The sequence below is a fragment of the Emydura macquarii genome, unplaced genomic scaffold, assembly GCF_026122565.2.
Source record: "Emydura macquarii macquarii isolate MOO-44397 ecotype Brisbane River unplaced genomic scaffold, CSIRO-AGI_Emac_v2 contig_3044, whole genome shotgun sequence".
Taxonomy (NCBI): Eukaryota; Metazoa; Chordata; order Testudines; family Chelidae; genus Emydura; species Emydura macquarii.
Window position 1 is genome coordinate 3,659,295 of NW_027133181.1, and position 15,527 is coordinate 3,674,821.

A 15,527-nucleotide genomic window follows, 5' to 3' on the forward strand; every position below is an offset into this window, starting at 1 on the left:
CATTCTATTATTAGGAAAGGTCATCCTTTTGAGGATCCAAGCTCATTTTAATTTGGATGAATGGGAAAGGGAAGCACTTGATGAAGAGGAGTTTATTTTCTTTGTGGCACTGGAACAGTGTCCCTTTTTCAGATAGTTATGAGCATGCTTAAAGAACAACAGAATGGTATTTCCTAAATCTGTTGAAAATAAAATTCCAAAGGGTAATCTGGATGAAATGCACCAGAGAGATTGTAACATTTGGCAGATTTATCTCCCAACCACTAAAGTTCAGAAAATCAATGGAGTCAGGCAAAGGCACTTGAATATTTTCCAGAAAGCTGTCTAGTTACATGCATCTGAAATAAGGGGTTAAAATGGAAGCCATTTTATAACTAACTGTAATTTTTGTTGTTATTCAGATTTCTGTATAATAGAGATTTAAAAAAACCTCAAACATGACAACTAGATTAAAAATGCTATGTTGTGGAGTAGAAATTGGTTAGAATTGAGAGGAATATTGCAGGATATACTGGAGGGGAAAAGTCAGTGTATTCTATGTGTGTAATAACACATCTAACACTAGAGGAGTAAGTGTCACTTGATATATCACAGGTGCAAATGTACCTGTAATTATGAATTTAGTTCTGACTGTGACATCTACAGGAATTTTCATCTTGAGTAAAGGTATAGGAAAAACTACAGAAAATAGAAAGAGTTTGAGAACTAATGACCCACCAGTATTCTCTTTTAGAGACTGTTGCTTTGCACTCCAGTTAATTCATTGCCAGCTCTCATTCTTGTATTATGTCCTAGCAATGGTCATAAACTATTGCTGGAAAAAATGTTAGCTCACTTTGCCCCTGCCAGTGCAAGACCTAGTCCCTATGTAGTAGGCTTAGCTAATGTTAACTGACTTTACTAAGCTTTTTTTTCATGCTGGAGATGTCACTGTAACAGAGTTCTGTAGTTGGCTTCCCTATAAGTGGATCATATAAGTGACATTTTTTACCTTATTTGGGATTGAATTAATGCTCTTTCCCTACACCTTTGCCTTGTGGTGTGGCCCTGCCCCCCTATCAAGTAGCAGCAATAAGCTGGCCTGTCTCCCCGCCAAGCAAGATGAGGGTAGCAGCATAGGCCCCTATGTTCTCACTCCCTTAGCTTTCTTGGCAGTTTCTTGGGGGTTCCCTCTCCCTCACTCCTGGAGAGGCAGAAGTGGGGTCTCAGTGGTCATGTCTATACAGCAAAGAAAAACACACAGCTGGCCCATGCCAGCTGACTCAGGCTTGGGCTGTGGGGTGTTTCATTGCTGTGTATACTTCTGGGCTCAGGCTGGAGCCCAAGCTCTGGGAACCTCCCACTATGCAGAGTTCGAGAGCCCAGGCTCCAGTCTGAGCCTGGAAGTCTACACAGCAATGAAACAGCCCCATAGCCCGAGTTCCACGAGCTGAGTCAACTAGCATGGTTCAGCTGTGTGTGTCTAGTTGCTCTGCAGACATACCTAATGTTACACCCTGGCTCCTGGGCTAATTTGCTGGGGTGGGTGGACCGTGCCCATTTCATTCTTCTTCTGAGGCAGTGTTGGACAGGGTCCCCTAGGGTGGTAGGTCTTGCAGTTAACACCTTATTGAGATGCATCTGTTAGTTAACCCCTCTTAGATCTATTATTTCAAGTGATCTGCAGATTCAGGCAGGTGTCCCTGGATCAGTTACTCAGGCCACACTTTCAAGTATTTCTTTACAACAGGACAAAACTTAATTTTTTTTTTAAATGAATGGTGAGGATCTGGTGTAATCCCCATGACTCCAGGAGCTAGGATCCTAGGCATAGGCCTTTACTGCTTATGCCTTAATATGATCCAGAATGAATTTGAAAGTTGTCTTCATAAAAAAAATGGAGTAAAATAATGTTTTAAAAACTTGGCAAAACCAAACACTGTAGTAAAATAATTCTATCCATTCCTTTTCTGCAAAAGCAAAACCCATACAGCTCTCACTAGGCTGGCTTACTCTGAAATGAGAAGTTGATTTCAAATTAAATAACTTCCTGGTCTTTGTCTCTCCCTTAGTGTAGCCTCTTTCATATAGGAAAGATATAGTAATTCAGATTAAAGCATGACTTCTGATTTTGATGTAAAAGAAATATTCAATAAGAAAAAAAAGCTTGACTTGCTTCTGTATTTTGCTTTTTAACAGAATATTTGAATTCAGAAAGATTATTGGAAACAGGGAGAAATGCCAGAAGCTGGTTTCAAGAGATTATCCAGTATTCATTGACAAGGTATTCAAAAGCAAAAAATGTAACTAACTAAAATTACATTCTCACATACTATGTATGGGTGAAGTGAAATGAAGTCTTTAGTAAGCTCTCTGTTCTGGAGAGAAAAGAAGTTATGTTTGGTGCAATGTGAATTGTAGGTTATAATGATATTCTGACTCAACCTAATGTCAGCACCGCCTGTGTTGCTGCTTGGGATCAGAATTCATGGCATGATCTTGGGCTAACAGAGTGACAGAACATGATAAGCATCTGAGGGAAGTATGCAGTTGGCTAATCTTGCTAGCTCCTCTGTCTGACTGAGTAGTGGCATTGAAAGATTTCAGAGGGATGCACTCAACTGTCCTTTGGCAAGAAGACCACTAAAATATTCAAGAAAGGAGTAAGTAAATAGGGGAAGGTGGAGAGGTGGTTGGAGCTGCTAGGATTCCACTGGGAAAAGGAAGAAAGCCTACTTTACATGTTACTAGCTATGTACATAAGAACACAAGAATGGCCATACTGGGTCAGACCAATGGTCCATCTAGCTCAGTATCTTGTCTTCCAACCATGGCCAATACCAGGTGCTTCAGAGGGAATGAACAGAACAGGTAATCATCAAGTGATCCATCCTCTGTCATCCATTTCCAGCTTTTGGAAGAGGCTAGGAACACTTCAGAGCACGGTTTTGCATCCCTGCCTATCCTGGCTATGTAGCTACTGATGGACCTAACCTGCATGAACTTATCTAATTCTTTTTTGAATTTTGTTATAATTTTGGCCTTCACAACATCCTCTGACAAGGAGTTCCACAGGTTGACTGTGTGTTGTGTGAAGAAATACTTCCTTTTGTTAATTTTAAACCTGCTGCCTATTAAATTAATTTGGTGATCACCTAGTTCTTGAGTTATGAGAAGGAGTAAATAGCACTTCCTTATTTACTTTCTCTGTGCCAGTCATGATTTTAAAGACCTCTATCCCACCCCTCGTTGTCTCTTTTCCAAGATGAAAAGTCCCAGTCTTCTTAATCTCTCCTCATATGGAAGCTGTTCCATATTCCTAATAATTTTTGTTGCTCTTTTCTGTACCTTTTCCAATTCCCATATATCTTTTTTGAGATGGGGCAACCAGCTCTGCACACAGTATTCAAGATGTGGGCATATCATGGATTTATAAAGAGGCAATATGATATTTATAAAGAGGCAATATGATATTTTCTGTCTTATTATCTATGTTAGCTTTTTTGTATAAAGTATGCAGATCATTCATACATTTAACTTTCGGTTCTCTCCATAGGCTGAGGAGCAGTCAGACTGTAAAATACTTGATGGACACTTTGTTTCCCCCTTGATTCACTACATTCCCAATATCTTGCCAATTGAATCCATCATAGCAAGGTAAGGGAAAGGAAGTAACAATTTGGTTTTGAAACTGACGATTTAGAGAAATCCAAATAAATCTATATTATAAAAATTACTTACAGTACATTCTTTCTTACAGCTATTATTAGACTACTCAATTTTGTTTAGAAATGGTTCAGACTGTGGTCTTTTTATTAAAACGTCTAAATATTTTTCAAGTTAGAATGAAAACACAGGTAGTTCATGTGATGGTTCCATTCTTGGATGAACAGTTTATTTTCTAGATGAGATTATTCTAAATTGGAGGTAGCGTTTGCAAAATGTGACTTGTGCTATGATGTGAAAGGAGTGATTTTAATTCTAAAAGTCGAAATGTAATCCCATTAGAAAAATTTGACATGTTCACTTAGTAAAGTTCTAGTTAATGGAATTTCTATAACTAGTTGTGACATGGGAAAGCCAGAGGCTTCTAATATGACTATGATCTGTTCTTAACTACCTCCTTTGTGAATGGGGGAAAATGACTCGTAGATAAGCAAAAGTAGTGACAACCTTGATTTGGATTTACTGGCCTTTGTCAATCTGCCACAACGTCAAGTAATGTTTTGAGACCGAGTTCTTTCCTTTTTAAAAATACTTTTTTTGTTTTGTTTGTGAGTATACAACTCACATTGCATATCCAAGATGGAGGAATACAGTTCCCTTGCAAATATGAATTTTTGTAAAGACCAGCAGTTAACCCAAGAAAATAGTTTCTCATTTCTGTAGCTGAAGGAAAAAGTGAATTATTTTCCTAGGAAACACTCCATATTTATTAATTTATTCCATTTATAATCAGAATATGACCATGTATGTATGAACACATAATTTGTTAAATTTAATGTAGCTCATTGAATTTGGCCCATATTTTCTGTTTGAGAAACCAATAAAGTTTTAGTACCCTTGAGGAAGTCCTATTATGCATATACACTCAAGCAGTTGTGTGGTGGTGGTATACTAATGTTCTCACTAAGGTGTCTACTGAGCCCTACTTAGAAGGTAGGGTGGAGAGCATTATTTTGTATTGCCTTCTAGCTAGCAGAGCTAGACATTGTACTAGCAGAAGTCTTAAGTTTTCCAAGCTTTGCTTTCGGTATTAAAATTTACCTTAATCTATAAGGCCTTGGTGTTATGACTTGGACAGCTTTGATCAACCAGTACGTTTGTTATTTACAGTTTACTTTCTCTGAAGACGTTATTCAAAAAATGCTCAATGGGCATCCATAGCATCTTCTTTTTCTCCCTTTTTTTTGGGTTTAAAGGCAGTCACTACTTAAAATTCCTGGCCTGAATGGTACCGTAGATGAAAATGCATTATATTGATAGTTTCCACATACATGTCGCAATGGTTAGATAAGTTACAGGAGCTATTAAAAATCCTGAAGTATACTAGTTAAGATAAATATAAGTTGCTTTTCTTTCAAGCTCATAACTTTTATTAATGGATTTAATTTGATGTTATTTTGAGTTTTAAGTAGTCTTAATGTGTGAAAGGCAGCACTGTAGTGGACTTTGTGCTTTTCAAATTTGGTTAGTTTAGCTGGTTGTGTGTGAATTTTTCCATAAAGCAATTTTTATTGCAACAGTACACCCCCTTGTGGTGAAATCCCAATAGCGCAACAGAAGTGATTTACCTGTGTACGTTACAGCTGGCTTGAGGAAAGCTTTGGGAGGAGGGGATTGTAGAAAACTGTTTGATATTTTGAAATGGTTGTTAGCTGTATTTTTTAAAAACAACTTTATTGCACCTTTTAATATTCAATTTCATTTCCTCCTACTTAAACAGCACACACTTTTCTCCTTAAGAGATCTAGCCACACTGGGCTCATCTTGGGCTCCACTTTTCTATTCAGTAAAGTTTAAAATACAATAATGAAGGAGTAATCTCATTTAGAGCGTGATCTTTCTGCTCCTAACTCTTTCTTTTTGGCAGTTGTGAGTTTCTGAAAGTGAAAACAACTTTTGGATGTGTTCTTAATTTCATTCATGAAAAAATTCTATTGCTAGACTAATGGAAGTTATCTTGAGTGTGTAATAAAACTGTTTTTTCATGATGTAGTATAGAGGCCTGTTGGAGGTTTAATTTTCATCGGTGTTCATACCTTGCTATATTAAATAGTGTGCTTTTGATAGGTTTCAGTTCATAATACCCAAGAGATGGAACAGCAAATACAGACCTGTGTGCATTCATCTAGCAGGCACTGGAGATCATGTAAGTATATAACACTTCAATTTCTCATTAATACTTAAGTTTCACGGTAATCTTTTAACTATATTCTTGTTTAAACATTTCCTCTTTAGTACTACTGGAGAAGACGCACATTAATGGCCCGTCCAATGATCAAAGAGGCCTGCATGGCTTCCCTGTTGTTAGAAAATCCTTACTATATCCTTTTGTTTAAAGCAAAATGCTTTAACATGTCTCAAAGTGATAACCAAAGGAAGGAAGATAGAATAACATTATTTTATTAAACTGATACAGTTTAGCAAATAGGAATATGACTGTTGGTCATGGAGACTTGATTCCTTACTGTAATTTTATTACATCTACCAAAGTGATGTCTGTAAGTGCATAACCATATAATATAATGCAGATCATGTGTTACACTGGCTATTTCGCCAGGTGTTGCTTTTTAGGACTCAAAAAAAAAAAAAAAAAAAAAAAAAAAAAAAAAAAATCCAAACCTCTATCTTTGGTTACTGGGGTACAAGTTTAATACTGATCTCTCTCTAACCCAATCATCAAATAACTTGACAAACTTCTTCTAACTATGGCTAGTTGAAGGCCATATATATGTATATCCCTCACAGATTATCTAGTGGTGGTGATATATTTTGTTTTGTGGGGCTTTTTTTGCAAAAAGTGTTTGCTTCTCATGCCTTCACTTGCTGAATACAAACTGTTGGTATCACAAATCTCTTCGATAGTTTTCACTTGCCTTATCACTTCCATTTTAGACAATTTTTTTTTCAGATTGTCTACCAGCCTGATTCCATCGTCTTATCCATTGTTGAGTAACTGCCTCCAAATTCCTCCACCTGGCTTCACTCAGAAGAATGGGACTATTGCATTCATTTTTTTTCTCTTCTGTCTACTTCAGTAGAGCACTGTCCTATATTATGAATGACTTCATCACAATCTACACTTTGTTTTATTGGTACTAAATAAAATTATGTAATTGGGTAATAACTTAATTTATGGAATTGAATTAATCACTGTATTGCTGATATAAGTGCATTTTTTAAAATGTTGGTCTCCATTTTAAAATGTAATAGTTAAAATGAAAAGTTACCATGTGATGCTTATAAATTAATATATTTACATTTGTTTACTTTCTTTAACTTGAGTCTTTTTACATGGCTGCAGAAAACCTAAAGACCAAATGTAAGTATTAAGATTACATCACACAGCTATTTTCTGTCCTCAAGACACTGGATTTTTTTAAGAAGCCACTTAAGAGGCTTAAAACATAGAAACCTTGATAACTTGTCATAAATAGTGGCTCAGCTATATCTTGTTTATGTGAAGTTGTAGACACTTTGCTTGACTGCTTTATGTGGATTTTGATTCTTAAATGCTAGATTAACACCTTCCACACAAAGTAGATGGACTTTTTTTTAAAAGCACATCAGCCGGGGTGCAAACAAGAAACAGTGCATTTTTTACCAGTTCATAAGTTGCACATATGCAAATTCTACAATAGCTTATTTTTCTGTGCAATATTGGGTATCTTTGAAGAAATAATTGTTGGCCAGTATTTAAGTGTTTGAAGCTCAAGCTAGTCAGAGCTGCAGGTACCCAGCATCTTTGAAAATCAAGTCACTTATTCAGTTGTCTAAATATGGATTTAGAAGCCTAGCCTTAGGCATTAATTTAAAAAATAAAAACAAAACAAAAAATCTTGCAAGAATATAAATAGGGCAACAGACCTTGTATCTGAGGCAAAGTCAAGGTGTTAGTTTGCTAAATGTTCCTTGCAGTCTAGTAGTTATAAAAGGATGAAGTGGAGATGATTGGTTTAAAAAGACTGGTTTAATTCTGCTTGCATCAGTGGGCCCCAATGTGCAAACAACCATTAGACTTATGGTCACTGTGAGAATTCAGATTGAATAGCTTTCAGTTTTTCTTTTTCATTTTCATTTTCTTGAAATGTATTTAATGCTTTGTAGGAGACAGTCCATGGATTTCTCAGTGCAGTGACAAACTTCCCACTTTATAATTTCAGTCTTACAGTGGCACTGATGATTGTTCCCAAAGCTGACTTACTGATTGCTCTTCACATGTTGTGTGCAATTTTTCAGTGATATAAAACAGGTAAATAAGTAAAAGGGTTGTCTCTGCCAAGGAGATCTTGTGTAACTAGCACTGTATCACTTAGTTGTATTCGATTTAGAAGAAAAAGGACCATTGTTACTTCAAAGTACAGAAGGTTATTGCTCATGAATTTCCAATGCTTTTGCAGTACCTCAGTTATTTGAAAATATGGTGTTTAGCAGGTGCTTGCTTCCTAGTCCTCATTTAGGTCTGGATCACAAAAAATTATAAGAAAAAGAAACAAAAACATACCCTGTGGGCCCTGAATGTAGAAAGCTACTGAAGACTATGGACTTGCTCCTTCTCCTAGTGAATTCAATAGAAATTCAGCCATTGGCTTCATTGGGAGTATGACCAGGCTCCTCTTTTTAAGAGTAAATGTAGACTGATGAATGAAGACTGTGCATATCTGATATTGGGGGGGAAAAAAAACCTATTTTTCTTTTTCTTTCCTGGGGAGGAAAGAAGATCAAGTTTAAAAAATGTCTCAGACCTGTTTGTGATGGGAGGAGCTCTTGTTTTAGAATCAGCAGCTCTTTTGCACTGGCTGGAGAGAGAAGGCTATGGACCTCTAGGGATGACTGGAATATCCATGGGAGGACATGTAAGCCTTTATGTTTACTGTTAAAAATTTGTTTTAACTTTATTGTTTGATTTCTTGGCATTATATGTATACCCTAATAACTAGGGGAACCTAATAGCTTATGGTGTTCATATGCTAATTATTTTTAAATGAACAGGCTTAGAATAACTAGCAATATAATTAGATATTAAGGCATAACATACATTTATTGAGAATATGCAGCTGTATTCTCACTGTATATGTGCCATAAAACTCCCTTTTGGGTGAATATTCGGGTTATTGCAGATTAATCTAGCAGTGTAATTCTCAATAACTTTTGTCATGCCACTTAATCTGTTAATTTAGCTATTTAAATTTTGATAGACTGTAGGGCTTCACACAGTTAGCTAATTTGGTGTTTAACAGACCAACTCCTAATAACTTTAATTTGAATAGTAACTTTGTAACAGCTCTTTTGGGGAAAATTCACTGACTTCACCATTTTAAAAGAAACTGTGTTGATCAGATAAATCAGTGGTCCCTCCCTCCCTCTGCCCCCCCACACTCTTTGTGTGTATGCGTGCGCTCATGCTTTTTCTATAGGTATTTGTAATGTTTAAGGCACCCGTTGCCCATGGTATAGATGAGACCTTTGGTTTTATTTATTGCTGTCTCTTCCCATTCTGTTCTAGTCTGGTCAGGGGAGAGGATGGGAAAAAACTTAGAGGAAAAAATGAGTCTTGTATTTAGATCTAAGCATTCAAATTGAGTCTTCAAGACTTTTGTAAGCACAGTGCAGTCCCCATAACTTGATACTGAAAATATTACCTTCAGTGGCTTCACAGATGATTGGGGGGATCCATAAACCATAGTTTGAGAACCACTGAGTTAGAAATTTCTTCTTTCTTTTTTCTGAGATTTTGATTCTTCCAACTCCATGTCCTCTCCTTCCTTATCCTGTTCACCATTAAGAGACAAGAAAGCAAACTTAGCAATAGCAAAGACAAGACTACTGAAAGCAAAATTTGCCATGACTTTAAACCCTAGTTTTATAAATCTAAACTTCATAATTGTATTGGAGACTTAGCTTTGCTCTGCATTCAGTAGTAGTTGCAGCAACTTTTGTCTAAAAGGTCTCCCCTTTCCCATGAATCATTCTTAGATTGTAGTGGTCAGTGCATTAAATGCCCCAAAAGCAACTATGAGGGTGAAACCAGTCACTACACTCTTGAATGAGCTCACATAGGATGTTTGTCATTTATCATTTTCCTATCACCTGAGGCTGAACTTTTCACACAGCAATCACTCTTTCTGACCTATCAGTCCTTACCCTCAAAAGAAACCTGTACAATCCTTTCAAAAGATGAGCCTGGGATCTTAAATTCATAACTCTGCTAGATGCTAAAAATCACAGACTGAATACAGGTACTGGATTTATGGCTTATTACAACAATCTGTAACCCACTAACAACTCCCCAGTTGCTTCCCCTCTCCCGTATCCCTTCCTCTCCAAGACTGCAGGGATGTTAATGGTCCCTTGAAATATGCGTTAATTACTTATGCTAAACAATCTGTTCCATCTTGTGTTTAGCTGTGACGCTCTGACTAAAGCCATGTCTATGCTACAAAATTATGGTGACCTAACTTATGTTGGCATACAGCCACTGCAGTTATTAAATTATTTGTGTGTATACACATTTGGCTTCTTGTGTTAGCAATGTACGTCCTTACTAGGAGCACTTGTATTGATTGTATTGTCAGTGTGGGACATTGTGGGATGGCATCTGGAGACCAGTAACTGTCTTTGTAAGCAAAAGAGTATCTATACTGACATTGTATCAACCTAATTACATTGACCATGACTTTGTCACTCAGGGAGGTGGTGTTAATAAATTGGTATAGAGAGGCAAATTTATGTGAAGACACTTCCATAGCTAGGTGGATGCAAGACAGCTTATGTCGACCTAACTTATGTAATGTAGTCTAGGCCTAAGTTTCCCAGACCTGAAGAAGAGATCTGTGTAAGTTCAAAAGCTTGTCTCTCTCTCCCCAACGGAAGTTGGTCCAATAAAAGATATTGCCTCACCCATCTTGTCTCTCTTAGATTATAAACGTTTTGGGATAGGGACCATATTTTTATTCTGTCTGTATAGCACCTAGCACAATGGAGCCCTTGTTCAGTTGAGGGCACCCAGGCACCATCACAGTGGCATATGTTATTTATGTAGCGTTCTTCATCCTTAGAAAGAGCTTTAAAAAGGAAGGTAAGCATCATTATCTCCATTTTAAAGGTGGGGGAAACCAAGGACAGGCACAGAATCCATGTCACCTGACTCCCAGACTGTGGCCTTGACCACTTTACCATGCTGCTTCTTTTATTAGAAGATGCACTTCATAGTCTTCGTATTAAAAATGTGTGGGACAGATAAATAGTTTTTTCTGCTATACTCAGGGTTTTCCAGTATGCTCGTTATTGCTCACTTCGAAGAATATTAAACTATAGCTTTACAAAACCATGCAACTGGGGTTAGGGGGGCATTTGTTTGAGCCTCCTGTATGCCATATTTATGCTCCAGTGTTTAATGATGAATGGAACATACCCCAGCATGCTGTCTAATAATTCTGAGGTGAGAGGGAATTATCTGTACTCGAAGGGACATGAAAATACAAGTCCATGTATATGCTCAGTTCTCTTCTTGCCCTTGCTGTTTGGAATATGCAAATTCCATAAATGTATTTCCAAAGCTGCAGAATTTTTGATAGTCCTATTTGTGAGTCACCTTCAAATGTTTTGAAATGTGCTTATAAGGTTGTTGGGAAGCCTTGAGGAGAGGGGTATGTTGAGATAATAAGTGAAGTTCTTATGATTTGGAAGAACCCTGATTCATTTTGCATCAGGATGAGTGTTGTATTAAAAGAGAACTTTTGTACCTAAAGCAGAAATATTGTTACTTTGGCTGTGGTACAGATTTCAAATCTAGCGTATATCATGAAGACTATTAGAGAGAATAGACTTTATCAATCTTTCTAGATTTTGCGGAGAAATATATAACTGCAAAGATGCTTGGCATTCATACTACATGAGACAAGCAGTTACTTTGTGAAGAAATACCTTAATGAGAATTTTAAAAATGACTAAAGAGAAATTTTGTTGAAAAGTCTTATTAAAATCATCTGATACCTAGATTTTTTTTTTTTTTTGTATTTAACAGATGGCTTCATTAGCAGTGACAAACTGGCCTAAACCATTGCCATTGGTTCCTTGTCTTTCCTGGTCCACAGCTTCTGGAGTCTTTACTACGGTAACTAAATTATGTTTAGTTTTGTGAATATTCTAAAATATGAATAGATGTGAAATCTCAAATGTTTGAACTGGACAAATTAATAGGAAGGGAGAGATTTTTTTCAAAGGCACCAATGGGAGGTGAATGCCCAGCTGTCCTTTGAGCCTTCAAAAATCTCCCTTTATAATGTAAGCCTTCAGGTGGAACCTAGTTATAGAGGCTGCCTTTCATTCATGTTTAGAATTTTTAAAATAAGTACATTTACAAAAAATATTTCTAATTCTATAGTATATTTAAAATTTATATTTTTATGTCCAATGTTTATCCTAATAATATGTAGAATGACTTGTCAAAAACAGCAAGTGTGCTGAGAACCCTGAAATTTCACTGGGAAAAAGTTGTGGTCTTTTAATTATTCCTCTTCTTAGTTACTCTAGGTTTCTGACTGGTAACGGAAATTGTCGTCTTTGGTGTCTTAAAATAGAGGTTCTCAAACTGTGACCACCATTCTGAAAATGTCTTCCCCAACCCTTCTTGAATCACAACAACTTCCCTTCTTCCACATTACATTTAAACGTTCCTCACTTTCACAGCACTCCATAAACCTTACTTTCTAATCTTATAATCTTTCCAACTCCTTAAACTCTGCCTAAAAATCTCTTTACTATTCCTTTTATCTCTTTAATGAACTTTTGATTTATACTTTCCTGTACGCTGCCCATTATCCCTAGACTCTCGTTCTAATTAATATGTGCCAAGTACCCTCTCCTCCTGAAAACCATACATAGAACAGTGGTCCTGAAATGCTTGTCCATATATATATATTCCACTGATGCACATTCACGCCTTGCACTCAAGTTTGGATTCTTTTGTCTATCAGTGTCCTTTGGGGCCAGGCCAGCACCCTGAATCTCCTTATACCTCCCATCTGAGGCTATAAAGAGTGATCTGGCCTGAACTGTTCCTCATTTCCTTCTTACTGTCCATGATTATGAATCGGAACTTGCAGTGTCCAAGCTTCTCTCTCATTATGTGGTCTATCCATTGATTTTTAAATAGATAGTACTTAGCAGTTAGTCATTAGGATTAGATTTAGCTATTTGCTACTGTTTCTTTTAAGAAGAGGAAATTCTTTGTCCCTTGATACTTCCCAGTACTGGGTCCAGTCTTTGACTGAACACAAATATCCAGGCTTCCTGCTGGGCAGTAATGTCCCTTTATGAATGACGTACACAATGCTTATTGTGTCTAGGTGAGAGCTACATACCAGACAGATGTACCATTTGTTAATTGTTCTCAAAGGGCAAGGCAGTCTCACCTGCTTCTTCTGGAGAGGTTAGGGCACCCCTCTACAGATGGTGGAGTGGCTGGGCCTGAAAATACTGAGCAGTTCCCCTCAAAAAGTGCACCTACTGGCTCCTGTGCTTGCATATATAAAACTGGCACTTCTAACTAATCCTCCTCCTCAGCTGGTAAAACTTCAAAGGTTATGGGGAGAAAAGAGCACCAAGTGTTTTCAGGAGAAGAGATCTAGGTCTCTTTCACTGAGTCCTACCTCTAAATTAGAAATCACTCTGATTGCCTGTGGGAAGGGTAGTTAAGTCCCGAAAAGGAATCCCTCTGGTATCCACATGGGCATCGGTCACCATGTTCCAGTACTGGCTTCTTCAGTTAATTAGAGATCACCTGGTACCAATACCTTGGCTGCATCGCACCATGATACAGAGATCTTTGAAACCAACATCTTCCATTTGCTTGCCTGCAATGGTAGCTTACTTGGTACTGAATCCTTTATGGTCAGTGGACCTTGTGGTTTCTTTCGTACCAGACTTGCTGCTCTTATATTTTCTTCAGTACTGACTGCCACCCCTACTTCAGTACTGAGCATGTCAACAGTACTCATTAGGGTGCAGTGTGAATGTGCTTCTAGCACTCCAGCTGAGACTGCTTCACCTTCACTCATTCTCCACTGGCTAAGATAATGGCAGGAAGGAGTCACCAATAAATTCCCTGATGTCTAAGTATTCTGATCCATAAACCTAAGGGAGAGTGTCTAAGGCTAACTTTTATTATCCCGGGCATAGAAGCTCTCAGTAGGATACCGCTTCATGGACCCCTGCTTCAGATATCTGTCAGCACCCCTGACCTAATTAGGCATCATGGGGATTACAACTGGCCAAAAGACTAGCTTCTGCAACCCTGCGTAGAACTAGATCTTCCACTACAAGGCACAAGGGAGCATTAGTCAGCTCCGTGCTGATTGAACAGGATGATCAGGATTCTGATGAAAACTTGCAGGTGGATAATCACTCCATCCCAGAACCCCTCTTCTCGTTATCTCCTGACGAAGCTGTAGTATTACCAATATGTACCTCACACCCCATGATTTCAAAACTTTCTAGTGCTTGCTGTGCTGGATGGCAGATCCACTGGAGATTCCAGTGGAAGTTATTAGGAGACGTTGCACAAGTTCCTGGACATCTTACATACCTTCATGCCTAGAAATCTTGCAGTGCCTATAAATGAAGGAACATTGGAGCCAAACAGGTTACTTTGGCAGACCCCCAGCTTCTCCAGCTTTGACATCAGAGAGCAAATTGCTGCTACCAAGTGCTTGCAGCATGCTGTATGGGGGTTGTTGATTAGTCAGAAAACCAGACATTCTGGTCAACAGAAATCTACACCCTGAGATGAAGAATACAAGAACCTTTACTTTTTTTGTTGTAAGAATTAATCAGCAAATGAGGATGGCCATTTATCAGGCCTTATTGGCAAAATATAATTACTTGAATTGGAAATCCATCTTCAAATTTGCTGACAAAATTCCACAGAAGAACAGTGAGGCCTGGAAATCTGTGGTTGTGGAATAACAACTTGTAGCACACACCTCTTCAAGTGGCTGTCAATGCAGCGCACATGACATCCAGTTCCATGGCCACTTTGATTGCCATGAGAAGATCCTCATGGTATTAGTTGTCTGGAATCCTTAAAGGGGGTGTATGTAACAGTAGAGGATGTACCATTTGAACGGTGCAAAGACTGAGTCTTTTTTCATTCTCAAAAGACTTTTGCTTTTGCAATGCTGACATCTCTAGGAGTTTATACTCCTGCATCAAAAAGAAAGCAATTTAGGCCTCAGTCCTGTCAGTCAGTTCTATTATGCACAGTATAGACAGCCTGAATTTCTCCCAAAATGCCAGAAGTTCCAGAGGAGAGAATCTTCTGCCTCTACTACTTACTACATTTTTCTTAGCAGGCTCTATCTTCAAGGCAGCAAATTTGACTCCTTGGTCAGGAGTAAAGTACAACCTATACTGGATATCCCCTCTTCCTCCGCCTCCCCTCTGCCCCCCACTTCCCCGGGCCCCCCTTTGGGAAATGTTAATTTTATTTTTCTGGGGTCTGGAACACCATCACCATGGACTTCTGGATCCTAAAAACTTTAGAGATGAGATACTGCATCCAATCCCAAAGCCTCTCCACCCACCTTCCCCAGCCCTTTCTCAAGGATCCCTCTCATGAGTATGCTACATTAAGAAATGCAGTCACTTCTGAATCTTGGAGTAGTAGAAAATGTGCCCCAAGAATATATAAGCAAAGGGGGTTTATTACCATTACTTTATAAGACCCAAGAAAAAGGGCAGGCTGGTGCTGTATTCTGGACTTCTAAGGCAGCTGAACACCTTTATGGGCAAGCTCAAGTTCAGGTTGGTAACACTGGTTTCAG

At 38.1% G+C, this 15,527-nt stretch overlaps 1 protein-coding gene across 1 annotated transcript in view; it reads left to right on the forward strand.

Moving 5' to 3' along the window:
• ABHD18 (abhydrolase domain containing 18) overlaps nt 1-15,527 on the forward strand; it is a 41,571-nt gene that overhangs the window by 14,358 nt on the left and 11,686 nt on the right. Inside the window, exons 4-10 of the mRNA XM_067530201.1 lie at nt 2,179-2,263; nt 3,536-3,636; nt 5,773-5,851; nt 5,941-6,025; nt 6,997-7,024; nt 8,420-8,558; nt 11,729-11,818. Coding sequence (XP_067386302.1) covers nt 2,179-2,263; nt 3,536-3,636; nt 5,773-5,851; nt 5,941-6,025; nt 6,997-7,024; nt 8,420-8,558; nt 11,729-11,818 — 607 coding nt within the window. The remainder of the gene's footprint in view (nt 1-2,178; nt 2,264-3,535; nt 3,637-5,772; nt 5,852-5,940; nt 6,026-6,996; nt 7,025-8,419; nt 8,559-11,728; nt 11,819-15,527) is intronic.